The 27,110-nt window shown below is 50.7% G+C and overlaps 2 protein-coding genes and 1 pseudogene across 5 annotated transcripts; 1 reads left to right on the forward strand and 2 right to left on the reverse strand.

Moving 5' to 3' along the window:
• Window positions 1-104: 104 nt before the first annotated feature.
• SLC16A13 (solute carrier family 16 member 13) lies at window positions 105-4,399 on the forward strand. The gene is made up of 4 exons (XM_005582696.5): window positions 105-779; window positions 926-1,069; window positions 1,990-2,727; window positions 3,432-4,399. Exons 1-4 carry the CDS (start codon window positions 581-583, stop codon window positions 3,632-3,634), a joined length of 1,284 nt encoding a protein of 427 aa, XP_005582753.3. The 5' UTR covers window positions 105-580; the 3' UTR covers window positions 3,635-4,399.
• A 901-nt stretch (window positions 4,400-5,300) lies between these two features.
• On the reverse strand, window positions 5,301-7,596 carry SLC16A11 (solute carrier family 16 member 11). 4 transcript variants are annotated; one of them, XM_065532648.1, is made up of 5 exons: window positions 7,459-7,596; window positions 6,989-7,196; window positions 6,607-6,750; window positions 5,676-6,443; window positions 5,301-5,588 (listed from the first exon to the last, which is right to left on the reverse strand). In XM_065532648.1, the coding sequence occupies exons 2-5, from the start codon at window positions 7,188-7,190 to the stop codon at window positions 5,359-5,361; spliced, it is 1,344 nt and encodes a 447-aa protein (XP_065388720.1). In that variant the 5' UTR covers window positions 7,191-7,196; window positions 7,459-7,596; the 3' UTR covers window positions 5,301-5,358. The 4 variants fall into 4 exon arrangements, with proteins under 4 accessions (XP_065388720.1, XP_045231414.2, XP_065388721.1 ...); XM_045375479.2 differs by having other exon boundaries at window positions 7,454-7,596; XM_065532649.1 differs by having other exon boundaries at window positions 6,989-7,351; window positions 7,440-7,596.
• Window positions 7,597-14,099: 6,503 nt separating this feature from the next.
• Window positions 14,100-15,062, reverse strand: LOC123569386 (peptidyl-prolyl cis-trans isomerase FKBP3 pseudogene; annotated as a pseudogene).
• Between the last annotated feature and the right edge of the window lie 12,048 nt (window positions 15,063-27,110).

The following is a 27,110-nucleotide window of genomic DNA, read 5'->3' on the forward strand; positions in this document are numbered from 1 at the left end:
GTCACGTGGGGCTCTACCTAGTCGGCCTCCTAAGGCCCCTCCTTACGCATGCGCCCATTCACTGCCGGGTCCCCATCTATGCCTGAATCCCGCCCTGCCCTTCTGGTTCCGCCCCTGCCCGGGAGCCCCGCATCCTCATTGGCGAGCTCTGGACGTGGATGTTGGCCAGGGTGGCCCGGCGCGGACACCCCAGTGATAAAATGGACCATCCACGAGGAAACTAGCGCGCTCCAGGGGTGTGGCTCAAATCGCAGTTCCGCCCTCTGGCTCCCAGCCCAACACCGAACCGGGATCGATCTGGCGGCGGCTTGAACTAGCTCAGCTGCGAGCTCGCGGAACCACGCCTCCGGGAGACTCTGGCCCGGCCGGCGCGGGCCTGGTCTTCAGTCCTATATCGCCCCCGCTTGGGAAAAGGTGCAGGGGCCTCTCGCCGCCTCGTCGGGACCGTCCTCTCTACCTGCCTCTGCAACCCCTCTCGGCCCCGAGCCACCCAGCAGCGGGGGTGGGTGTGCAGAGGTGCAGCGTCCAGAACCCGGCTCCCGCAGAGGCTCGGGGTGGCAGCAGCCCTGTTACGGCTTAGATGGCGCGCAGGACCGAGCCCCCCGACGGGGGCTGGGGATGGGTGGTGGTGCTCTCAGCGTTCTTCCAGTCGGCGCTGGTGTTCGGGGTGCTCCGCTCCTTTGGGGTCTTCTTCGTGGAGTTTGTGGCGGCGTTTGGGGAGCAGGCAGCGCGCGTCTCCTGGATCGCCTCCATAGGAATCGCGGTGCAGCAGTTTGGGAGTGAGTGCGGCGCCTGCATCTGGCGGACTGCGACCCTCGGAAGGGAGAGGGAATGCGGGGACTGGGAAGGAGAAGGGCGAGGGGCGGGAGATGCTAGGCGGGGAGACGCCTGAGATCTTCTCGCAGCGCCCCTTCCACTTCCTCAGGCCCGGTAGGCAGTGCCCTGAGCACGAAGTTCGGGCCCAGGCCCGTAGTGATGACCGGAGGCATCTTGGCTGCGCTGGGGATGCTGCTCGCCTCTTTCGCTACTTCGTTGACCCACCTATACCTGAGTATTGGGTTGCTGTCAGGTGAGAGCCTGCACAAGGGCAGGAGAGTCAAATGCTTAGATCGTTGAATGTTCACCTCCTTCCTGCTCCTTGCAAAGGGTTCGGGGAGAAGCTGAGGGAAAGTTTAGCTAGCACCTGTACCCAGAAGGGAATTCTTAATAGGAATGACTAAACCGACAAACATGATGAGGAATTAGGAAATTCAAGGATGATGCAACCTGGCCTGGCGCCGTGGCTCACGCATGTAATCCCAACACTTTGGGAGGCCGAGGCGGGTGGATCACGAGGTCAGGAGATCGAGACCATCCTGGCCAACATGGTGAAACCCCGTCTCTACAAAAAAAAAAAAAAAATACAAAAAATAGCCGGGCGTGGTGACAGGCGCCTGTAGTCCCAGCTACTGGGGAGGCTGAGGCACGAAAATGTCGTGAACCCAGGAGGTGGAGCTTGCAGTGAGCTGAGATCGCACCACTGCACTTCAGCCTGGGCAACAGAGCGAAACTCCATCTCAAAAAAAAAAAGAAAGAAAGAAAGAAAAAAAGGTGCTAGGTACTGTGACTGTGAAATCGATATCATTATTCTATTTACAGCTAAGGAAAAGCTCTAAAGCTTATACAACTTGGCAAATGAAGGTCACACAGCCAGAAATGGTAGAGCCCAGGTCTAACTCCAAAGTTCTGTGCTAATTACCTTACAAACTTTGTCTCTAATCTTCCACAATCCCAAAAAGTGTATTATTACATTTTGCAGTTGAGAAGGTTGAGGCTGGGAGTGTTAAAACACACAAGGTTACACAGCTAGAAAGTATCCAAGCCAAGATTGTATCCCAGGTCTGTTGGACTCCACAGCAAGTGCTACATTCTGCTGCTGGGCAATGCGGGGATTACTGGGTGCCTTGAGCTCCCTAAGAGTTCCTAACCCCACTTCTTCCTTTTTGACAGGCTCTGGCTGGGCTTTGACCTTTGCTCCGACCCTGGCCTGCCTGTCCTGTTATTTCTCTCGCCGTCGATCCCTGGCCACCGGGCTCGCCCTGACAGGCGTGGGCCTCTCCTCCTTCGCATTTGCCCCCTTTTTCCAGTGGCTCCTCAGCCACTACGCCTGGAGAGGGTCCCTACTGCTGGTGTCTGCCCTCTCCCTCCACCTGGTGGCCTGTGGTGCTCTCCTCCGCCCACCTTCCCTAGCTGAGGACCCTGCTGTGGGTGGTCCCAGGGCCCAACTCACCTCCCTCCTCCATCATGGCCCCTTCCTCCGTTACACTGTTGCCCTCACCCTGATCAACACTGGCTACTTCATTCCCTACCTCCACCTGGTGGCCCATCTCCAGGACCTGGATTGGGATCCACTACCTGCTGCCTTCCTACTCTCAGTTGCTGCTATTTCTGACCTCGTGGGGCGCGTGGTCTCTGGATGGCTGGGAGATGCAGTCCCAGGGCCTGTGACACGACTCCTGATGCTCTGGACCACCTTGACTGGGGTGTCACTAGCCCTGTTCCCTGTAGCTCGGGCTCCCACAGCCCTGGTGGCTCTGGCTGTGGCCTACGGCTTCACATCAGGGGCTCTGGCCCCACTGGCCTTCTCCGTACTACCTGAACTAGTAGGGACTAAAAGGATTTACTGTGGCCTGGGACTATTGCAGATGATAGAGAGCATCGGGGGACTGCTGGGGCCTCCTCTGTCAGGTAAGTGGAATGGGGTTCCCAGGGGGTGAGGGCTGCCATGTTGCACAACTAGGGGAGGGTACTATTCTCATTCCAGTGTATGTGAATATTGCCCTCTGGTGTAGTACAGTACACAGCCTGTGTGGCCAACCATAGCATCTCTGAAATGGGTCCATGGGGCAAAGAACTTGGGGCTGGGAAAGTCTGAGCGGAAAGACAGAGAAGCTAAGTGGAACCTTTGGCAGGGCGCCTACAGCTCGGGTTTTCAGAGGACCTGGCAGAACCTGGCCAGACACAGACGTAGCATTCCACTGTCCACCCTTTCCTTTGGCCCACTGGGCCCCAAACCAGGTATCTGAGGCACCTGGTCAAAGTTCTGCTGGCTCAGGTTGCCAGAAGTTTCAGACCTTTATCTCCTCTTACCCATTAATTGAAGCTTTGGAAAGGCTACAGTTGCCAGAAAGAAAGGCACAAGTATGCCTCACTCAATCTGGATCTCCAGATCCCTGCAGGCTGGTTTGGAGGTCCTTTCTGAAGGCGGGGAGGTGGTTGAAATTAACTTTTGAGGCCCTTTTGGGAAACCAGAGTTCTCAAGTTTATCCAACTCCATGGGAGTTCTAACTCCTCTGAGATGATAAGTCTTCCCTCCACCCAAAAATGTATCTGAGACATCAGCCCCAGTAAATAGATCACTCATGTGTATTGTTTTTCTCTCTTGGACCTAGGCTACCTCCGGGATGTGACAGGCAACTACACGGCTTCTTTTGTGGTGGCTGGGGCCTTCCTTATTTCAGGGAGTGGAATTCTCCTCACCCTGCCCCACTTCTTCTCCTGCTTCTCAACTACTACCTCCAGGCCCCAGGACCTTGTAACAGAAGCACCGGATATTAAAGTTTCCCTACCGAAGGAGGGGCTGGAAGAGGACTGAACTTCACAGAGTCAGGCCCGGAAAGCCAGAGCTTGACAGCTCCAGGTCTTCTCTTGCCACGTCTTGGTCTCCACAGAACCACAGTGCCTTAAGATTCTCCATCTGCCTCCCCCTAGAGCAGGCCTGGGGCTCCTGCAATGTGTGTGCCAACCCTTTGTATTTTTGTATTTTGTTGAGGACTCTTATTTATCCTCCTTTACTGTCCTAACATTTTCTTTTTTTTCTTTTTCCCGAGATGGAGTCTTGCTCTGTTGCCCAGGCTGGAGTGCAGTGACATGATCTTGGCTCACTGCAACCTCCGCATCCCGGGTTCAAGTAATTCTCCTGCCTCAGCCTCCCAAGTAGCTGGGATTACAGGTGGGAGCCACCGCTCCTGGCTATTTGCCTTTTTTTTTTTTTTTTTTTTGTATTTTTGGTAGAGACGGGGTTTCGTCATGTTGGCCAGGATGGTCTCGAACTCCTGACCTTGTGATCCACCCTCCTCAGCCTTCCAGAGTGCTGGGATTACAGGCATGAGCCACCGCACCCAGCCTTTCCTAACCTTTTCTAAAGGACCCAGGAGTTTTAAAGGATCCGGGAGTTCCTGCTTCACTGAGTGTGAATCAACTGTGAAAATCAAAGGCCAAGAGACTTACCATGTTTTATATACCATCTCTAGTGTTGCCTCCCAAGTTTCTTCTCTGAAGATATATGTTTGGGAAACATGACTGTCTCTTTGAGATAAAATCAAGTAAGAAAAATAGATAATAATCACAACCTCAGAATGAGCTGGGGCCCGTATGCTTGGGTTGGCCGAATGGTGTCATGCCTGGAAGTGGAGGAGGATGTCCAGGAGCTCTGATGACCCAAGGCATTTTAACCCTGGACTCTGCTCTCCAGGCCGCCACCACATACCTCCCTCTTGCCCATTATCCCTGTGGCTTAGAAAAGAAATTGAGGGCCGGACGCAGTGGCTCACACCTGTAATCTCAACACTTTGGAAGGCCGAGGCGGGTGGATCACGAGGTCAGGAGTTTGAGACCAGCCTGGCCAACATGGTGAAACCCCGTCTTTACTAAATACAAAAATTAGCCGGGCATGGAGGCATGTGCCTATAATCGCAGCTACTGGGGAGGCTGAGGCAGGATAATTGCTTGAACCCGGGAGGCGGAGGTTGCTGTGAACCAAAATTGCACCACTGCACTCTAGCCTGGGTGACAGAGCGAGACTCTGTCTCAAAAAAAAAAAAAAAAAGAAAGAGAAAGAAAAGAAATTGAGAGAATGCTGAGGGCACAGGTTATAGATGTGTGGATAGCTTTGGTAGAACTGAAGTCTGAGCCTAGGATTCTTGTATTTCCCTCAGGGTCATAGAAGGAGATTGAAATGCAGGGAAGAGTTAGTCTGGGAGGTCTGGGGGGACTAGGGTAAGGGACATGAAGATGGGGCAGATAGCACCCACGAGCAACCCACCTCCAACCCCAGCAACACACTGAAACCGGCTGCCAGACAACTTTGCAAAGATTCCCTGTTCCGGCCAGGACTTGGGCAAAGAGAAATGGGTTGCCTGGACAGACAGTCGCCCTTCTTCATACCCAGGGCCTCCTGGGATCCTGTTCCTTTGAACCAGCCTTTCTGGCTGTCTTAAGTAGAATATTTTCAGGGTCCTAGATGGGTGAACAGTTGGAGGTTTCAGGAAAACCCAATAAAAATTCTTTATTGGGGGAGGGGCTCAAACAGGAAAATAATCAACAAGTGGTGTCCAGAGTGGAGCGAGGGCCTCCTGGGGACAGCAAGACTGCCTGGGGAGCGGGAAGCAGCTCCCCCCTCTCTGGGGGAGGCGTGGCTGGAGGGGAGGCTGGACCACAGGAGGGCAGCGCCTTGGGCAACCCTATGTAGATGAAGCTGCCGGAGAGGATCAAAGAGCCAGACACGAGGAAAGAGGTGGTGAAGTCTCCTGTCTCATCCCTTAGGAAGCCTGAGGAGATGGGTAAGGGAATTTAGAAGACCCTAACCCCAGGGGCAGAGGATAGTTGTAGGCAGATCTGCGAGCTCAGGTCCTTACCTGATAGGGGAGGGCCCAGGAGCCCTCCGAGGCTCATCAGCATCATCACCAGTCCCGTGGCCTGCACCACACTTCCGATGCCCACCAGCCCGGGGAGCACACCGAAAACCAGCGGGGCGTAACTGCCCGCGCTCAGCCCATAGGCCACAGCCGCGGCCAGCAGGGGACCCCCCCAACTCTCTTCGCCCCCCACCACGGGCACCAGTCCCACTACCCACAGCCCCAGCCCAGTCAGAGCCCCGAATACGGCCAGCAGCCGCGGGAGAGGCACCCAGCCTTGGTCTGCCAGCCACCCGCAGACCAGCCGGGCGCCCGCATCACCCACCGCAGCCACGGCCACCACCAGCGCTGCCCCGTATCCCCCCAGGCCCCGGTCTAAAGCGTGGGGGGCCAAGTGCACGTAAGGAACGAAGTACCCGCCCCCAACCAGGGCTGTGCCTAGAGCAAAGATCGAGAAGGCCCGGCGTGTGAAGAGTCCCAGGCCGAGGGCAGCTAAGGGACTACGCGGTGGGGCTGGGGGGTCGCCAGGAAGGGCCAGGGGTAGCAGCAGGGCACCACAAGGGGTGAGGTGGAGGGTGATCGCGCCGAGAAGGAGCAGAGCGCCCCGCCAGCCGAAAGTATCGAGGAGAAGCTGCAAGGCAGGCGCCAGGAGCAGCGAGGAGGCCCCGTTGCCAGTGAGCGCCAGCCCCACCGCCAAGACTCGACGGCGGGAGAAGTAACGCGAGAGGGTGCCTAGGGCAGGGGCGAACACCAGGGCCCAACCAGAGCCTGCGAATGAATGGGAGGGGATGTGGGCCGGCACTGGGGACGCCCTCGCCAGCATTCCCAGTCCTGCTCTCCGCACCAGGCCCTCGCCTCGTTCGCTACCCCAGTCCCATAAGCTCCTGTCCCCAGTTCACCCTGAATGACCCGGGCATCCCCCTTCCCTCACCAGCGAGGAGGCCCAGGCCGAGGTAGAGGTGCAGCAGACTGCGGGCGAAAGCCGAGAAGACGAAGCCCAGCGAGGCGAGGACACCCCCAACCATCACCACCGGGCGGGCTCCCCAGCGCGTGCTCAGGGCGCTGCCCACCGGGCCTGGAAGGGGGCGGAGTCAATAAAAGACACGCCCCCGGGCCCCCAAACTCTCTCCAACACCTCTCATTGGCTGTTTACCTCCCTCGAACTAATGGTTCCTCTCCTTGACCTTAAGATGCACTCTTTTCTAGAGCCGGTCGTCCTTTCTCAGGTTGTCGGGTAATCAGGGGGGTCTCCCATCCCTCCACTCACAGCCCCTCCTCCCCGTTCCCGTCTCTCGCCTCAGAGCCCGCCTCACTGGCTGCCTGCTGCACCGCCAGGGCCAGGGCGCTGATCCACGCAGTGTCCTGGGCGCTTCGGTCAAAGTGCTCGGCAAGGTCAGGGAAGGCAAGGCCCAGCGAGCGCAGCAGCCCGTAGGACAGCCCGTTCACTGCGAAGGCTGCGGCCGCCACCACCCAGCCCCAGCCCCCGTCCGGGGGTCCGGCGGGCTGGGGGGTCATCGCCGTCTGCGGGGGTGGGCAAACACCTGTGAGAGAAGCCTCCACGCCTGTGCTTCCGCTGGGGAGCTGGCATCCCTGAGATCCAGCCTCCGGCTGCTCCCCCGGGGTGGGCGGGTCACCCCGAGCGCGATGGCGCAGAGCAGAGGGAGCCGGAGCCAGGCCTAGGGCTGGAACTCCCGGGTCCGCGCGAGGTACCGGGACGGGGACAGCCAGATCCCCCAGGCCCGGGGCTCCCCGTCCCACGTACACTCCTTCCCCCTTACCCGACCTCTCCGGGCTGTGCGGGGAGGGGAAGGGCGAGGAAGGGCTGGGCCCGGCTTTCTCTCCGCTTCCCAGGCGGGCGGGGGCCCCGAAGGGGAGCGAGAGCAGCGATGGAGCCCAACTTGGACAAGCTCTCTCGGTAAACAGAGATCACCACAGGGGCCCAAGCCACCTGGGACGCCGGGGGTACGGAGGGCGGGGGCGAGCTGAAACAACCAATCAGCCAAGCCGCGGGTGAGGCCAGACACCAGTCCCACGGGGATTGAATTATGTACACACACAACCCCCAGCCCCGGGGAGGGAGTGGAGAGGAATGAATGCCGAGGGGCCCTGCCCTGCTCACACCCATGCACCTGCTGCCTGCTGCGCGCAGGGGAGACACGTGGATTGCAAACCCCAGCGAGCCCGAGCCCGGGGTCCACCGCCAACGCGGGGAAATATGGATGGTCCCAAAAGCCTGAGGGGATGAGTAGTTTTGTTTTCAGGAACATTGCTTAGGACCAGGTAGACCTCGGATATCAGATCACAGACTTCCACTGAGTGCCAGAGCTGTGCTTAGAATAGCAGACCCCCAGGCCGGGCACGGTGCACGCCTATAATACCAGCACTTTGGAAGGCCGATATGGGTGGGTCACCTGAGGTCAGGAGTTCGAGACCAGCCTGGCCAACGTGGCGAAACACCATCTCTACTAAAAAAACAAAGAAATTGGCCAGGCATGGTGGCACGAGCCTGTATTCCTAGCTACTCTGGAGGCTGAGGCAGGGGAATCTCTTGAACCCAGGAGGCAGAAGTTGCAGTAAGCCAAGATCATGCCACTGCACTCCAGCCTGGGCAACAGAGCAAGAGTCTGTCTCAAAAATAAATGAATAAATAAATAAATAAAATAACAGGCCCCCAAGGATAGAGGGTGAAACAGGACTCTCTCAAAGTGAAGACCTGTGATGTGCCAGGCACTGTTTACACATGCTATCATTTCATCTTATAATAACCCTATGAAGAAGTTGTTGCTCTCTTTTATTCATTTATTTTTTTTTAGATGGAGTCTCACTCTGTAGCCTAGGCTGGAGTGCAGTGGCGAGATCTTGGCTCACCACAACCTCTGCCTCCTGGGTTCAAGCGATTCTCCTGCCTCAGCCTCCCAAGAAGCTGGGATTACAGGCACATGCCACCACTCCTGGCTAATTTTTGTATTTTTTAGTAGAGATGGGGTTTCGCCATGGCCAGACTGGTCTGGAACTCATGACCTCAGGTGATCCACCACCTTGGCCTCCCAAAGTGCTAGGATTACAGGAGTCAGCCACCGCGCCCGGCTGGTGTCGTGCCTCTTTTATAGATGCAGTAACTGAAGCTCACAGGGAAAAAATGGTGTGAATATTTGAATTTAGGTCTGTCCAACTGTGGGACCTACAGGGAGAACAATCCTGGAACTGAAACAAAATCTGGCACAGTTAAGAGAAATATCCTGGATACAGCTTGATGCAAACTGCCCTGGAAAGGGCGGAACCATTGCAGGGACAGAAAACACAGGATTCTAAAATAAGGGGTCACTGGGAATAGAAAGGATTCTTGAGATCAGAATCTCTAAACACTTAGGTTAGAATTTTATTTTTTACGTATGTATGTATGTATGTATGTATGTATGTATGTATGTATTTACAGAGACAGGGTCTGGTCCAGGCTGAAGTGTAGTGGTGCCGTTATGGCTCCCTGCAGCCTCGACCTCCCAGGCTCAAGCGATCCTCCAACTCAGCCTCCCGAGTAGCTGGGACTACAGGCTCCACGCCACCATGCCTGGCTAAATTTGTTCATTTTTTGTAGAGAGGGGGTCACAGTATGTTGCACAGGCTGGTCTCAAGCTCCTGGACTTCAGCAATCCTTCCACCTTGGTCTCCCAAAGTGCTGAGATTACAGTCTACCATGCCTGGCCAGGTTAGAATTTTGAAAGCAAAGTAAGAAATCAGGTCATGGAACCCAGGTATTGATTTTTTGAAACACTTTATAGAAAATGTCCTTTTTGACAGGTTGACATTCTTTACCTCAGCTGTTTGAATTCCCAGGTGTGTTCTTTGGTTTAATTATTAAACATACGATAGAACATTCAGCAACCTAAGTTGGGATCATGCATCCACCGAGCCACATGATGGCAGTGTTTCCTAATTGTTGGGAAAGAATCTGCCTGTAAAGACAAGAAAAACGCTTCTTAAGGAGCGCAACTGTAAACATGAAAAACACAGCATGACCTTCAACGGCTCTCCACTGCCTAAAGAGGGAAAAAATTACATTTCTGTACTCTGTACAGGCCTTTTACAAGAATCAAAGGTAGACCTAGGTTACCGTTCCAAACCGTCTCTCCTCCCTCCCTTTTGCAGCCTCCCATCAGCCACTATCTTCTCTGCTCCGTGGACATGCCTAGCTTTTCCTCACTCCTCAATTTTTGCAAATGTCATGCTCTCTGCTTGAAACGTCCTGTTCATGAAGGTCTAAGGTGACAGACACACCTTAGGAAAGTGGCCCCACCGGTTTCCCAGCCCGGAGTGCTGTTGTGAAAGCAGGTCCTCAGCCACCGGGGAGGGCAGGGATCCTGCCTCCTGAGAAGGCTGCTGAAGACTCTGCTCCAAGCTAAACGAATCACCGTCTCCCCATGGTGAGGCAGAAATGCAGGGCACTCAGAGCGAAGACCGGGCCCTCTGCGTCTGGGAGTTGTGCTAAGTGATGCTGAGCACCTTCGCAGGATGCTTACGAAGCCAGAAGGGTATCCTAGAGCCTGGGACTGGGGCTGTGCAAGGGTACATTCCTCTTCTACCTCAGGCTCCCTATATTCTTAGCAAAACTTGTCATCTTTTGCTGACGGAATAAAATAGCACAGAGATTAGGAGAATAGACTCCCAAGTTAGATTTCCTGGGGTTGAATTCCAGTTCTACTGTAGGATCCAGCCCTACGGGGCTTAGGGGGTGTTCTCCCCGTGTGCGGAGATGAGACTGTAATAAATACACAAGACAAAGAGATAGAAGAAAAGACAGCTGGGCCCTGGGGACCACTACCATCAAGACATGGAGATCAGTAGTGACCCAGACCGGCTGGGCGTGCTGATATTTATTGCATACAAGATAAGGGAGCAGGGTAAGGGGCATGGATCTTCTAAGTGATTGACAAGGTGAAGCAAGTCACATGATCACAGGACAAGGGTCCCTTCCCTTTTAGGTAGCTGAAGTAGAGATGGAGAAGGCAACATACGTCAGCGTTTTCTTCTATGCACTGATAAGAAAGATCAAAGACTTTAAGACTTTCACTATTTCTACCTCTATCTACTACGAACTTCAAAGAGGAACCAGGAGTACAGGAGGAACATGAAAGCGGACAAGGAGCGGTGACCATTGAAGCACAGCACCACAGGGAGGGGTTTAGGCCTCCGGATGACTGCGGGCAGGCCTGGATAATATCCAGCCTTCCACAAGAAGCTGGTGGAGCAGAGTGTTCTCTGACTCCTGCAAGGAAAGGAGACTCCCTTTCGCCGTCTGCTAAGTAATGGGTGTCTTCCCAGGCACTGGCGTCTCTGCTTGACCAAGGAGCCCTCAAGCGGCCCTTATGTGGGCGTGACAGAAGGCTCACCTCTTGCCTTCTAGGTCACTTCTCACAATGTCCCTTTAGCACCTGACCCTACACCCGCCGGTTATTCCTAGGTTATATTAGTAATGCAACAAAGAGTAATATTAAAAGCTAATGATTAATAATGTTTATAATAATGACTGATAATTGTCCATGATCATCTCTATATCTAATTTGTATTATGACTTTTTATTCTAACTATTTTCTTTATTATATTGAAACAGTTTGTGCCTTCAGTCTTTTGCCTCAGCACCTAGGTAATCTTTCGCCCACATTCTACTACTTAGTAACCATATGATCATGAGCAAGTGTGACTCAATCTCTCTGTGCCTCAGTTTCCTCATTTCTACAATTGGGATAATAACAGTAGCTACCTGATGGGTTGTTATAAGAATTAAATGAGTCACTGTGAATACATATATAAGTAAGTAATGTAGAACGGTGCCCAAATATGACATGTGTTAGAGCTCATTGCCGCTATTTTCTTTTTTCTTTTTTTTTTTTTTTTGAGATGGAGTCTTGCTCTGTCACCCAAGCTGGAGTGCAGTGGCCTGATTTCTGCTCACTGCAAGCTCTGCCTCTCGGGTTCATGCCATTCTCCTGCCTCAGCCTCCCAAGTAGCTGGGACTACAGGCGCCCACCACCATGCCCAGCTAATTTTTTGTATTTTTTTAGTAGAGACGGGGTTTCACCATGTTAGCCAGGATGGTCTTGATCTCCTGACCTTGTGATCTGCCCGCCTCAGCCTTCCAAAGTGCTGGGATTACAGGCATGAGCCACCACGCCTGGCCTCTTTTTTTTTTTTTTTGAGACAGAGTCTCACTCTGTTGCCCAGGCTGGAATGCAGTAGCACAATCTAGGCTCACTGCAACCTCTGCCTCCCAGGTTCAAGTGATTCTCCAGCCTCAGCCTCCCAAGTAGCTGAGATTACAGGTGCCCGCCACCACATTCAGCTAACTTTTTTGTATTTTTAGTAGAGACGGGGTTCCACTATGTTTGCCAGGCTGGTTTTGATCTCCTGATCTTAAGTAATCCACTCACCTTGGCCTCCCAAAGTGCTGGAATTACAGGTATGAGCCACTGCACCCGGCCTCCATTGCCGCTATTGCTGTGAGTTGAGGAACCTGGCTGGACCCAACAGCACCGCAGCCCTTCCCCACCTGGCTACTCCTGCTAATGCCTCAAGGTCAATGCAGCACATTGCCCTGGTAAGTTCTCAGTAGCGCCACATGGGTTATAAAATGTGAATGGCTATAAAGAGATTCAGTGGAAATTTCTGCTTTTCTTTTTTTTTTTTTCCTTTCTTTTCCCTTAGCATTTTCCAAAGTTTGTGCAAAAATGGTGGTCTCCCTGTCTTAACTCTAAAAACAAAAGAGAAGGCCAGGTGCAGTGGCTCACACCCATAATCCCAACACTTTGGGAGGCCCAGGCAAATGGATTACTTGAGGTAAGGAGTTTGAAACCAGCCTAGCCAACCAACATGGTGAAACTCTGTCTATACTAAAAATATAAAAATTAGCCGGATGTGGTGGCGCATGCCTATAATCCCAGCTACTTGGGAGGCTGAGGCAGGAGAATCACTTGAACACAGGAGGGGAGGTTGCAGTGAGCTGAGATCATGCCACTGCACTCCAGCCTGGGCAACAAGAGCAAGAATCCGTCTCAAAAAAATTAAATAAGGCCAGGCGCGATGTCTCACACCTGTAATCCCAGCACTTTGGGAGGCCAAGGCAGGTGGATTACCTGAGGTCAGGAGTTCAAGACCAGCCTGACCAACATGGAGAAACCCTGTCTCTACTAAAAATCAAAAATGAGCCAGGCGTGGTGGCGGGCACCTGTAATCCCAGCTACTTGGGAGGTTGAGGCAGGAGAACTGCTTGAACCTGGGAGGCAGAGGTTGCCGTGAGCCGAGATTGCGCCATTGCACTCCAGCCTGGGCAACAAGAGTGAAACTCTGTCTCAAAAATAAAAAATAAAAATAATAAAATAAATAAATAAGAATAATAAATAAATAAAAACAAAAGAAAAGAAAAAGTCAGAATAAGTTTTAGTCATTCAGTCCTTCATACAAAATATTTATAGACAGCTACCATGTGCCAGGTGCCATGCTTAGCGTTTGGGATACAAATGTGAATAAGATAGAGTCTCTCCCCTCCCAGTCCCACAATCAGATCGGAGGATCATCGTATGAAGAAAAGAATTCTCAGCACGAGGACAGGGACACATACACCGTAGAGTGGTGCATGGGAAAAACTGACTCATTCCTCTTAGGACTGCTGGGAGACTTCACAGAAGAGAAGCCCCTTGTGCTGGGTCTTGAAGGATGAGTAGGAGTTTGCCAGATGGATCTGTGGGCAGGGGCATTCCAGGCAAAGGGAGCGGCTTGTGGAAAATCACAAAGGCATGAACCAACTTGGCACATTGTTTATTGTTTGGGGAGCTATAAATAGCTGCTGTGTGGAGAACCGAGCATGTGTAGGAGGATAATGTAGGATTACGCTGCTGGGCAGCGGGCCCCGTCTGAAAGGCCTTGAAGTCCAGGCTAAGGAATTCAGATATTCCTCCAGAGGCTGATACTACTCCAAAATGTCCACTGAAGTAGCACTCACTAATAATGGAAACTGAATACAGAGGAGAGGCGAGTCATGCCACAATCAGAGGGGCAAGGACAGTTTGCCTTTTGCATGTGGGAAATTTCTTGGAAATATCTTGTTTTATGTTAAAAATTCATGTAGAATTTTTCATTCTACTTTTTCTTTTTTTTAAGACAGAGTCTCACTCTGTCGCCGAGTACAGTGGCACGATCTCGGCTCACTACAACCTCCACCTCCCGGGTTCACGCCGTTCTCCTGCCTCAGTCTCTCAAGTAGCTGGGACTACAGGCCCCCACAACCACGCCCGGCTAATTTTTTGTATTTTTAGTAGAGACGGGGTTTCACCGTGTTAGCCAGGATGGTCTCGATCTCCTGACCTCATGATCCGCCCGCCTCAGCCTCCTAAAGTGCTGGGATTACAGGCGTGAGCCACCGTGCCTGGCCTATTTTATTTTATTTTTTTTTATTTTTTATTTTTGACAGTGGATAAATTTTTATTGAGCCACTTAGTTTACAACATGAGGTAAAAGGAAAAAGTTCTCCTTGACCAGTATTTTACACAGCTGTAGGAAAGTAGTTTAGACTTCACGGATTCATAAGGGGTTCCATCTCTCAAAAGCTGGGATCAAGTCAACAAATTTTATTAACTCCTCGAATTTTCCAGTTGACTCTTCCTTTACAATAGTAACAAGTTCTATTATGTAAGTTTCTTCAAGGCCAAGTTTTATCATAGTTACTAATATCGTTAGAGCTGAACTATTTCAATCAATATCCACTAATTCCACTTCAAAAATGGGTTTTGCATTTGGTGGAATTTTGGCATCAGGCTGTCCTTTCTTTCCATAAGCCCATTCTGGTTCAATCTCCAGTCCAGCCTTTTCTCCTTTACTCATAGTCAAGAGGGCTCCACCCCATCCTCTGACAACTTTGCCTACTCTGACCTTAAAACTTAAAGGCTTGGCATTTTTCTTGTTCTTTGCACTTGTTTGAATATTAGTATCAAAAACAGTCCCATCTTGTAGTGTTCCTGTATACCAGCAGTGAACAACATCTCCCCTTTTGGGAAAGTTGGTTTTATCTCCCTTTTTCAGAACAGATTTAGTATATTTTGGTGGACCCTTATCCAGCGTCTCTTCAGACTTGGTTTCTTTGGGTTTATCTTCATTAAGCTTCACATTTTTTAACTTGCTCACTTTACTTATACTTTCAGTACCCTTAAAATGCTTAGTTTCAAAAAGATGGTTATAGGCTGTAACCAAGTGGTCCTTGTTAGTTGTCTCGGCCACATGTTTAATGTTTCCTAATAATTTATGTTCTGCAAGAAACGAATCTGAACCGTGTTCCTGCAGAAACTTGATAATATCCTTCTTGGGCAGCTGCTCACTGTGCACCATGCCTGGCTAATTTTTGTACTTTTAGTAGAGACGGGGTTTCACCATGTTGGCCAGGCTGGTCTCGAACTCCTGACCTCAGGTGGTCCTCCCACCTCAGCCTCCCAAAGTGCTGGGATTACAGGCGTGAGCCACCGCACCCGGCCTAAATGTGTCTTACCTGGCATATTCTATTAACAGTCTAGGCCAGGCATGGTGGCTCACGCCTATAATCCCAGCACTTTGGGAGGCCGAGACGGGCGGATCACAAGGTCAGGAGATCGAGACCATCCTGGCTAACACGGTGAAACCTTATCTCTACTAAAAATACAAAAAAAATTAGGCCGGGCGCGGTGGCTTAAGCCTGTAATTCCAGCACTTTGGGAGGCCGAGACGGGCGGATCACAAGGTCAGGAGATCGAGACCATCCTGGCTAACACAGTGATACCCCGTCTCTACTAAAAAAAAATACAAAAAGCTAGCCAGGAGAGGTGGCGGGCGCCTGTAGTCCTAGCTACTCGGGAGGCTGAGGCAGGAGAATGGCTTGAACCCAGGAGGCGGAGCTTGCAGTGAGCTGAGATCCAGCCACTGCATTCCAGCCTGGGCAATAGAGCGAGACTTCGTCTCAAAAAAAAAAAAAAAAAGCAAAAAAACAAACAAAAAAAAAATACAAAAAAATTAGCCGGGCATGGTGGTGGGTGCCTGCAGTCCGAGCTGCTGGGGAGGCTGAGCCAGGAGAATAGCATGAACCTGGGAGGCGGAGCTTGCAGTGAGCCGAGATCGCGCCACTGCACTCCAGCCTGGGCGACAGAGTGAGACTCTGTCTCAAAAAAAAAAAAAAAAAAAAAAAACCGTCTGGGACTTTGGCCAACATCTATATCAAAGTTGTGAGTCGTAAGCCATGGGCACTAACTCTGACTTATTTACAGAAAGAAATGATTTATTACAGGATACTGCATAGTTCACAAAATCACCAAGAAACCTACGGAGCCAAGATTGGCAGGAGCACAGACGGCCACAAGCCTAAATGGGTTGCCAAAGCCACTGTTGTCACCACAGGACACTAGATGTCGCTGCTGGCAGCCCTCTGTGACCACTGGGCCTGGAAACCTCTGCGGAGCCTCAGAAATTTTCTCTGCTTCTGTGCCCTCAAATCCACATCCAGTGATCCTGACCACCAGAACCTAGGCCACATGCTCTCATCCTAGCTAGAAGGGGTGGCAGGAAGAGTGAGAACCTGGTGCTGTCAGTGTCTACAGGCAGATGGATTCTGCCTCCCTTCAAAAATAATAAGGTGGGCCCAGGCACAGTGGCTCACACCTGTAATCCCAGCACTTTGGGAGGCCGAGGCAGGTGGATCACCTGAGGTCAGGAGTTTGAGACCAGCCTGGCCAACATGGCAAAACCCCGTCTCTACTAAAAATATAAAAATTATCCGGATGTGGTGGCATGCACCTGTAATCCCAGCTACTTGGGGAGACTGAGGTGGGAGAATCGCTTGAACCAGGGAGGCAGAGGTTGCAGTGAGCTAAGATGGTACCACTGCACTCCAGCCTGGATGATAGAGTGAGACTCCATCTCAAAAAAAAAAAACAAAAAAAAAAATTAATAATAAGGTGGAAAATTTCTGAAAGGAAAGGCTTCAGATGCAAGAGGGCCAAAAATATCTTAAAACTGTGTAAGCCCGGCTGGGCGCAGTGGCTCATGCCTGTAATCCCAGCACTTTGGGAGGCCAAGGTGGGTGGATCACGAGGTCAGGAGATCAAGACCATCCTGGCTAACACAGTGAAACCCCATCTCTACTAAAAATGCAAAAAATTAGCTGGACGTGGCGGTGGGCACCTGTAGTCCCAGCTACTTGGGAGGCCGAGGCAGGAGAATGGCACGAACCCGGGAGGCGGAGCTTGCAGTGAGCCGAGATCATGCCACTGCACTCCAGCCTGGGCGACTAAACGAGACTCCGTCTCAAAAAAAAAAAAGAAAAAAAGAAAAAACTGTGTAAGCCCAACTACAATGAATTATTAGAATAGGAATGAGATTACAGTTAGACCTGGTGACTTTTTTTCTTTTTTTTCTGAGACGGAGTCTCCTCTGTTGCCCAGGCTGGAGTACAGTGGCGCCATCTCGGCTCACTGCAACCTCCACCTCCCAGGTTCAAGCAATTCTCCTGCCTCAGCCTCCTGAGTAGCTGGGATTACAGGTGCCAGCCACCACGCCCGGCTAATTTTTGTATTTTTAGTAAAAACGAGGTTTCACCATGTTGGCCAGGCTGGTCTTGAACTCCTCACCTCATCCCCTCAACTCGGCCTCCCAAAGTGCTGGGATTACAGGCATGAGCCACCGCGCCAGGCTAGACCTGGTGAGTTATTAAAAGCACAGTTCCTGAGTTCCAACTCCCACCATTTCCAGGCATCTATAAAAAGGGGGCAATGCTTCAAAGGATGGTTGGTGAGATTTCAGTGAATTAAAGCTTGGAAAGGACCCAGCACCACTCCAGGCACAGGGCAGGCATCCTACAAATGTAGGTTCCCGTCCATTTCATTTCATCACATCTTCTAGCCACGGGTAGCCACCCCTTCATCTCTACGCCAGTCCAATTCTACTCCAAGTCACTGTGCCCCTCCTGTCTGGATTTGTGAGGGGCAGTCAGACCAGAAGGGGCCACAGGGTGATATTTGTCATCTCCCTGCTGCTATACCAACCTCTCAGCTACCTGAGTAGCTGAGTAGCTCCCTTTGTCTGCCTTCCCAGCCCCAACCTGAGACCTGGGCATCTGACTTGAAGGACACAGGCTCTTAGTGGACATGATAACAACGCCCACATCAGCCCTTAGGGCTGCAGCAGCCCTGCCTGGCCAGAGTCGCTACCTCCCCAGGGAATGTCAACCAGGACCAGAAGCCAAGGCGGGAGGGGACAGGAAGTCAGATAACAGGTTTTCTGCAGGGATGTAAATTACACATCTTGGAGAATCTAACATTTGCAAGGCGGAGTTTTGGGGGCCAAGAAAGCAAATGGTGCCTGTTTTCTTGGCTCAAGGCAGAAATGCCTTTGTGAACACTGGGAGGAGTTGCGCGGGGGCTAAGTCCTGAGAAAGTCCCAAAGCCATAGGAGGGCCCAGACACTGAAGAGGCTGCGACTGGCTGCAGTGGATGCCACACAAACCTCTTCCTGTCCTTGCACAGGGTGGATCTTGTCCCTCCCAGTGTGCTCCTTTCTGTACCTCTTGTTGGCCATGAATCTCCTTTGCCCCTGTCCACGTCTCCATGCCATTTCCTCTGCAGAGCCTTCTCCTGCCTCTCCCCTACTGTCCAAACATTTTAAGTGCTGGGCAGCCTCTCTTCCTTAGGGTTCCTTCCCTCTATCCCATTCAAAGAGCTGTACCCAGCTTTGTCTACCTCCATCTCAAGCTTTCATCCTATCTCTCTCTCCTCTGTTCATAGTCAGGAGTCCCTTGCAATGAGACCGATTCCGGTTTAAAATGCATTTGTGAGGGAGGGTGTCAGGGTCTCACCTGGAGGGAATTCATACCTGCACAGGCCTACAGAGAGGTGAGACGGGGCCTCAGGCATCTCATCAACTGGGTGCATAGAAAGAGCACCCTTATTTTTTTATTTATTTATTTTTTTGAGATGGAGTCTCCTTCTGTCACCCAGGCTGGAGTGCGGTGGCGCAATCTCCATGCACTGCAACCTCCGCCTCCCGGGTTCAAGCGATTCTCCTGCCTGAGCCTCCCGAGTAGCTGGGATTACAGGCACATGCCGCCATGCCCGGCTAATTTTTTGTATTTTAGTAGAGACGGGGTTTCCCCTTGTTGCCCAGGCTGGTCGTGAACTCCTGAGCTCAGGTGATCCACCTGCCTCAGCCTCCCAAAGTGCTGGGATTACAGGCATGAGCCACCGCGCCCAACGAGCACCCTGATTCATGGGTCATCAGCTTCCCCCCTTCCATGGGCCCAGGGATCTGGGAGATAGGAAGTTGATGCCACAGCCCCAGTAGTTGATGTTTCAGGACAGTGGCCAGTGAGTGCTGAACACGGTGAGCAGCAGGGTGGGCTGAGACCTGAGCTCCATGACTCATAAAGCCCCCCTGTTCTTGCATGGCGTGTGGTTTCTGGGTTTATTTCCCTGTTCTCCTTGAGGAGAGTATATTTATTCCCTGAGTATGCAGGTTGTAGGGCTCAGGGCTGAAAGCATTCCCCGTCCTTACAGAAATGCTAGGGATATGAAAAAGTGCACAGGAGTCTCGAACTCCTGACCTCAGGTGATCCACCCTCCTTGACCTCCCAAAGTGCTGGGATTACAGGCGTGAACCACCGCGCCCTGCCCAAGAGTGTTGACTAAACCATCTAGAACTGCCTGTTGGTGCCTGAAGGGACTTGGGGAGGTTGTAAAACCAAAGATTACTCTGAAGGGGACTCTTCTTGGGAATCTGGTGAGGTTTTTCTGTTTATTACTAGTAATATGATTTGTTCTGATTTTTACCACCAATTCCTCCCTCCCCCACTAAACATATACCGCCCAAGGAGCAAGAAGAAACACCTACACTGTGTGTGAAGAACCTGGCATTCTATCATATCTGGCACGGGCATCGGTGTAGCAGCAACGAATGAACGTGTGTCTCTCTTCACCAGCCTCGATGACTACTGCTCCATTCTAACTGGTCTTCCTGCTCAGTGTGGATCCCACAGTGTTGACAGAACCGGCTTCTAGTTTCGGCAAGGAGGAAACGGGGCTGATTCTCAGGCAGGAGGAGGCAGAGTACGTATGACTCAATCCCTCTTTGCCTTTAACGAGAGTGACGGAGAAGATTTTCCCTTTAAGAAGGGGGATATCCTGAGAATCTATAAAAGCCTGAAGAGCAGTCATGGAACACAGAGGACAGCAAAGGCAAGAAAGGGGTGATTCCAGTTCCTTACGTCGAGAAGTAGAGACCTGCCTCTGCCTCAGTATTGGCTCTGATTGGATGTTTGGAACTGGTAAAGATCTCTGGGTTAATGTGAGTGGTCAGAGGGCAGGAGAGTATAATGGCAAATGAAGTTACTTCCTATTCACTCACGTCCCTCTGATAGAGCAACAGAACCCACTGAGGATGGTAGCTCAACAAACAGTTTTGCTGATGTATGGGAACAATGGCTTTATGGTTTTTGCAACTGCCATCTATACAGTTTTTCTACAGACATCCAAGCCAGTCTCGCCTCATTCTGTTCCTTGTGAGCTTTCAGAACAGAATTACTCCATTCCTAGTCTCAGTTCATCACGGTCAAGGTATAAAAGTAGAGGGCTGGTCGGGTACGGTGGCTCACGCCTGTAATCCCAGCACTTTGGGAGGCCGAGGCGGGTGGATCACAAGGTCAGGAGATCAAGACCATTCTGACTAATACAGTGAAACCCCGTCTCTATTAAAAATACAAAAAATTAGCCGGGCGTGGTGGCGGGTGCCTGTAGTCCCAGCTACTTGGGAGGCTGAGGCAGGAGAATGGCGTGAACCTGGGAGGCGGTGCTTGCAGTGAGCTGAGATCGCGCCACTGCACTACAGCCTGGGCAACACAGCGAGACTCCATCTCAAAAAAAAAAAAAAGTGGAGAGTTTTATGTGTTAACTTCTTTATTTTACTTTATTTATTTATTTATTTTGAGATGGAGTTTCACTCTTGTCACCCAGGCTGGAGTACAATGGCACAATCTTGGCTCACTGCAACCTCCGCCTCCCGCATTCAGGCGATTCTCCTGCCTTAGCCTCCAGAGTAGTTGGGATTACAGGTGCCTGCCACCACGCCTGGCTAATTTTTTTTTTTTTTTTTTTTTTGGTGTACTTTTTAGTAGAGACGGAGTTCCACCATGTTGGTCAGGCTGGTCTCGAACTCTTGACCTCAGGTGATGCACCCACCTCAGCCTCCCAAAGTGCTGGGATTACAGACGTGAGCCACCGCACCCGGCCATATGTGTGAACTTCTGAATTGGCTGATTTTAGGTGGTAGTAGCTATGCCTGAGTGTATAGAAGGTATAGCTATCTTGCTCTCTCATTCTTAGATGGTGCAAATCAGCCTGTGGAAAACTGACGGGAGCGGTGCTCACTGCTCATTCCGATTTATTTCACGGTTTTCTTTTCTCATTCTGAAACCATTCTATCAAATGGCAATAGACTGTTTCTGTCCACCCCCATGAAGTAATCATGTACCACACGAATAATACACAATGAGATTGCTTTTCCACTTATAAAACATGACCAGTTATGACTCATTCTGACATTTCAAAGCCTAAGAATTCCAGGGGCACTACTAGAAGCATCTGTCTACCTTTCCAGCATGATTCATGCATTCGCTTCAGATTCTGTTAACCCTTGCCATTCTTTTTTTCCCAAACCTGGAAGTAGGTTAACTGTAAGATAAGTGTATCTTTTCATTCCAAATGACAGGCAGGACGTGCAGGTCAGTTTACTCTGTGCCAGGCATTAAGCTTGTGGTGGACCCACTACGTGGACAGTTAAACTCCCAGCCTTCTGCCTTCCCCCAAGGGTCACACCATGTTCACGTTCACCTTGCTACAGCCGCTAAACAGACTTGACTCAGCTTTCCCTTCAGAGTCATGAGACAGCTGCCACTGTTCCAAATCTCCTGCCCTCACAAGGAAACACCCACGACAGGAAGGTAACAAGCACAGCTCCTCTTCTACAGCCCTTTTTTTTTTTTTTTTTTTTTTTGAGAAGGAGTCTCACTCTATCACAGAGACTGGAGTGCAATGGCGTGAACTCAGCTCACTGCAACCTCCGCCTCCTGGGTTCAAGTGATTCTCCTGCCTCAGCCTCCCGAGTAGCCGAGATTACAGGCACCCGCTAATTTTTGTATTTTTAGTACAAAAGTTAGTTAGCCCGCTAACCCATGCCTGGCAAATTTTTTATTTTTAGTAGAGGCAGGGTTTCACCATGTTGGCCAGGCTGGTCTCGAACTCCTGACCTCAAGCGATCCACCTGCCTCGGCCTCCCAAAGTGCTGGGATTACAGGTGTGAGTCACCATGCCCGGCCCATGGCTTTCTTACATTGTGTGTCTGTGTCTTTTCTCTTCTTGTAAGGACACCAGCCATATTGGATTAAGGACATGCCCTACTCTGACATGACCTAATCTTACATCTGTAACAACCCTATTTCCAAGTAAGACCACCTTCTGGGATACCGGGGGTTAGAACTTCAACCTTTCTTTTGGAGGACACAATTCAACACATAACAGGTGGTGTGAGACGCCCTTGTATAATAAATAGTCTCTGCATTACCTAAATCCAAAGATTTTCTGTAGTTTATGACCCAAAAGTCCTTTTTTTTTTTTCTTTTTTTTTTTTTTTTTTTTTGAGACAGTGTCTCGCTCTGTCACCCAGGCTGGAGCACAATGGTGCGATCTCGGCTCACTGCAACTTCTGCCTCCCGGGTTCAAGCAATTCTCCTGCCTCAGCCTCCTGAGTAGCTGGGTTTACAGGTGCACGCCACCACACTCAGCTAATTTTTGTATTTTTAGTAGAGACGGGGTTTTACCATGTTGGCCAGGCTAGTCTTCAACTCCTGACCTCAAGTGATCCTCCCGTCTCGGCCTCCCAAAATGCTGGGATTACAGGCGTGAGCCATGCACCCGGTCCCAAAAGTCCTTCTGATATAGGACTCTGCTATTATAGGAGTTCAAACCAGTCCAAACAAACAAGCATCACACATCTCTTCCACAGTCTCATCCCCTCCTTACCTAAAACTCCTTGTCTCCAGGAGCAACCTAGAAAATGTATATCATCACCAAAGAGCAGTTTTATCTCCTTCTAACCAAAGTCCTTTTTCAGAAGAGGGTCTTGTATAACTTTGAATAACAGAAATGTGTTTGCATAATCCAAGAGCCAGCATGAGAAGTTTCCCAAAATTAAAGAACAGTCTTCTTTCAAAATGCATCCTTGCCATCCGCCTGGACAACATAGCAAGACCCCATCTCTACAAAAATTTTTTAAAATTATCTGGGCATGCTGGTAGACACTTGTGGTCCTCGCTACTCGGGAGGCTGAGGCAGGAGGATCCCTTGAACCCAGGAGTTCAAGGCCACAGTGAGCTGTGACAGTGCCACTGCACTCCAGCCTAGGTGACAGAGTGAGGAGAGCCTGTCTCAAAGGGAAAAAAACATGTTCTTGCCAGACAGAGGAACATTCAGGGTGGTGGTAGTTGTTTTAATATGTGAAAATGTAGCTTTTAAACAACACTATTTTGGCCAGGCACGGTGGTTCACACCCATAATCCCAGCACTTTGGGAGGCCAAGGCGGGCCAATCACTTGAGGTCAGGAGTTCGAGACCAGCCTGGCCAACATGGTGAAACCCTGTCTCTACTAAAAATACAAAAATTAGCTGGGTATGGTGGCGGGCACCTGTAATCTCAGCTACTCGGGAGGCTGAGGCAGGAGAATCACTTGAACCCAGGAGGCAGCGGTTGCGGTGAACCAAGACTGTGCCACTGCACTCCGGCCTGGGTGACAGAGCCATACTCCATCTCAAAAAAATAAAATATACTTGGTAGGTTAAAGCAGGAGAACCTATTGAACCCGGGAGGCAGAGGTTGCGGTGAGCCAAGATCATGCCATTGCACTCCAGCCTGGGCAACAAGAGCAGAACTCTGTCTCAAAACAAATAAAAATAAAATAATACTGTTTTGTTGCATCAGCTGTGCCCGATCAGCTGAACTTCCTCCCGGTCCCTGCCCCACTTTCTGAGTATGCTTAATGTATGGAGCCTGTCACCACCTGAATGCCCTAATTTAACCTAATCCCACTCCAAGCATTCCAGCTTCTCAGAGCTGTGACAGCCTCCCCTTTCTGCCCCTTCCTGGTGCCTGCAACCCGCCTGACATCCTCCTCTCCCAACCAGGCTGAATTGTTTGGTTCTGTTTTCACTGTGGGGGTGACCATTATAGCATGATCTTAACTCATTCATTTGTTGGCTTTTAATTTAAATCATACAATTTATGCAGGTAGAAAATCCAAGCAGTGCAGAAAGACATGAAATGAAAGGCCTGCAGTAGATAATATTTGGAGCAGCCAATGAGGCCTCCTTGTCACCAGCATCAAACCCCTGTGTAACCATTATCCTGCCCCACCACTCGGGCCTCAGTGACAGCTCTCCTTAGTCATAGCCCTAAACTGGGGGTGGGTATGAACAATAGACAATATAAGTCAGCTGCATTTCTGAATGGATTTTCAAACCTCTAACAAAAGCGAACTTCTGAAAGCCAAAATGTGATTCTAGATGGCAAGAGTCAGGCCATAGAGGAGAGAAAAGATTTTTTGAATTTCGAAGGTTTGACTTTCAACACCAACAGCCAACGTTTCCAGGATGCAGATCATAGAGGTGACTGCCTAAGGCTGAGTCCAGAGACGAGACAATAATCCAGGGCTAGCCTCACTGCATTGCAGAATGAGATACAGTTCCACGGGGGAAAGAGACAGGAGGACCAGAAAGTGAGTCATTGGCGTGGTTCATTGTAAAAGGGATCAGAGCTCTGCCCACTGATAGGGTCGAACTTCTGGGAACAAGGATGATTGAATGTGCATGGGGTTGGGGTTGAACAGAGCAGAAAGGGTTGTGCTTTGCTTCTCAGGTGAAGGGCAGGCAAAAGACATCAGGGAGACGCCCTTGCAGCAGCAGGCACCGGTGACAGAAGGCAGGGATGACAGCTGGTGTGTGGGCAAAGGGAGCCGAAGAAAAACTCTGCATCTCCCATCACCCCAAAGAGCAGCAAGAGAGTTATCTAAAGATTCCTGCATCCTCAGAGGTTTGTGGAAGAGGTAAGGTTGAGCCAGCAGACACAGAGGCATGGTCCATGGGGCAGGGGGCATGCAGGGTGACCTGTGCTACCAGGAGCCTGCAGAACAGAAAGAAGTGTGGACAGCTCAGGGGAGGAAGAGAGAGAAGGAGAAGCAGACCCTGTGAGGAGAAGGCCCCACTCCAAAGAGATACACCATCCCCAAGAAAAGCAGGGAGAAAAGGGAAGGGAAAGAATCCAGAATCGATGGAGGCCAAAAAGGACAGGAAATCTAGCAGTGACTGGTGATTCAGAGTCGGCCACGTGGTTTTCTGCTGTTGGTGATAACGTGTGCACCACAGCATTGCCAGGGTCTGGTAGAGAGAACTAAGCAAAATTCCCGTGTGAGCCCTGGGGCTGTGGAACACCTTGTCTGCTCCTTGGGAACCTCCTTCCCTCCACCCACCTCCCAGCACCAGGAGCTGAGATTGCATCAGTGGAGGGGCAGCTATGGTTCCCCATCCTGGGCTCTGTCCATAAGGTAGGACAGACATCTGGACTAGTGATGGCCAGGGGATGGGAGCACAGAGGAAGGAGTCCAGAGTTACAGAGGGACTTAGAACTGCAGGAAGTTCCTTTTTCTACAGGGAATGGAGCAGCCCACCCTGAAAGATGTCATTCTGTTCTGTTTTGTTTGGAACAGCGTCTTGCTATGTCATCCAGGCTGGAGTGCAATGGCCCAGTCTTGGCTCACTGCAACCTCCACCTCCAGAGCTCAAGCGATCCTCCCACCTCAGCCTCCCAAGTAGCTGGGACTACAGTCATGAGCCACCACACCTGGCTAGTTTTTGTATTTTTTGTACAGATGGAGTTTCGCCATATTGCCCAAGGCTGGTCTCGAACTCTTGGGCCCAAGCAATTTGCCCACCTCGACCTCCCAAGGTGCTGGAAGTACAGACATGAGCCACTGTGCCTGGCCATGAAAGAAGTAATGTTTAAACTGAGATCTGAAGGATGAAGAGATTTTTACCTTTTTAAACATTTAATTGTATTATTTATTTATTTTAAGTAGAAATAGAGATGGGGTCTCACTATGTTGCCCAGGCTGGTCTTGAGCTTAACTGATCTTTCCACCTCAGCTCCCCAAAGTGCTGGGATTACAGGCATAAGCCACCATGCCTGGCCATTTAATTCTTTTATTTTATTTATTTATTTTTTTGAGACGGAATCTCGCTCTGTCGCCCGCCCAGGCTGGAGTGCAATGATGCGATCTCTGCTCACTGCAACCTCCGCCTCTCGGTTTCAAGCGATTCTTCTGCCTCTGCCTCCTGAGTAGCTTGAGATTACAGGCGTGCACCACCATGCCCAGCTAATTTTTGAATTTTTAGTAGAGACGGGGTTTCACCATGTTGGTCAGCCTGGTCTCAAACTCCAGACCTCGTGATCCGCCCGCCTCAGCCTCCCAGAGTGCTGGGATTACAGGCGTGAGCTACCACGCCCAGACCTTTTATTTTTTAAATTGGCAAATAATTATTTATGTATTTGTGAGGTACAGTGTGATGTTTTAATATATGTGTAGTTATGGGATGATTAAATAAAGCGAATTAACATATCCATCACCTCAGATACATTTTTTTGTGGTGGTGCAAATATTTAAAATCTATTCTCTTAGCAGTTTTGAAATTTACATCATTGTTACTAACTTTAGTCACCATGCTACATAATCAATCTGGAAAGCTTATTCCTCCTGTCTAACTGGAACCTTGTACCCTTTGACGTGTGTCTCCCACTCTCACTCCCTTGCTTGCCTGCTTGCCCCTAGCCTCTGGTAACCACCATTCTACTCTCGATTTCTATGAATTTGACTTTTTTTTTTTTTTTTTTAGATAGAGTCTCGCTCTGTTGCCCAGAGGCTGGAATGCACTGGCACGATCTCAGCTCACTACAACCTCCGCCTCCCAGATTCAAGCAATTCTTCTGCCTCAGCCTCCTGAGTAGCTGGGACTACAGGCACACGCCACCACACCTGGCTAATTTTCGTATTTTTAGTAGAGACAGGGTCTCACCATGTTGGACAGGCTGGTCTCGAACTCCTGACCTCGTGATCCGCCCACCTCAGCCTCCCAAAGTGTTGGGATTACAGGCTTGAGCCACCACAACAGGCCAAATTTGACTTTTCTAGATTCCACATATAAGTAAGATCATGAGGTGTTTGTCTTTCTGTGCCTCGCTCATTTGAAGGATGAGTAGATTCTAAACCGGGGGAAGATGAGGACTACCAAGATGATCATGAAGGCCAGTGGAGCAGCATACAGGTCAGGGACAGAGGGG

Source organism: Macaca fascicularis, chromosome 16 (assembly GCF_037993035.2).
Source record: "Macaca fascicularis isolate 582-1 chromosome 16, T2T-MFA8v1.1".
Classification (NCBI taxonomy): Eukaryota; Metazoa; Chordata; class Mammalia; order Primates; family Cercopithecidae; genus Macaca; species Macaca fascicularis.

What these genes read in the sequence shown, in the direction of transcription:
- SLC16A11 (XM_065532648.1), bottom strand. Translation starts at nt 7,190, where the DNA reads ATGACCCCCCAGCCCGCCGGACCCCCGGACGGGGGCTGGGGCTGGGTG. An exon ending in CGGCCTGGGCCTCCTCGCTG is followed by an intron (nt 6,444 to 6,606) that starts GTGAGGGAAGGG and finishes ATTCATTCGCAG; the next exon opens with GCTCTGGTTGGGCCCTGGTG. An exon ending in CCTGGGCCCTCCCCTATCAG is followed by an intron (nt 5,589 to 5,675) that starts GTAAGGACCTGA and finishes CCATCTCCTCAG; the next exon opens with GCTTCCTAAGGGATGAGACA.
- SLC16A13 (XM_005582696.5), top strand. Translation starts at nt 581, where the DNA reads ATGGCGCGCAGGACCGAGCCCCCCGACGGGGGCTGGGGATGGGTGGTG. An exon ending in GAGTATTGGGTTGCTGTCAG is followed by an intron (nt 1,070 to 1,989) that starts GTGAGAGCCTGC and finishes CCTTTTTGACAG; the next exon opens with GCTCTGGCTGGGCTTTGACC. An exon ending in GCTGGGGCCTCCTCTGTCAG is followed by an intron (nt 2,728 to 3,431) that starts GTAAGTGGAATG and finishes TCTTGGACCTAG; the next exon opens with GCTACCTCCGGGATGTGACA.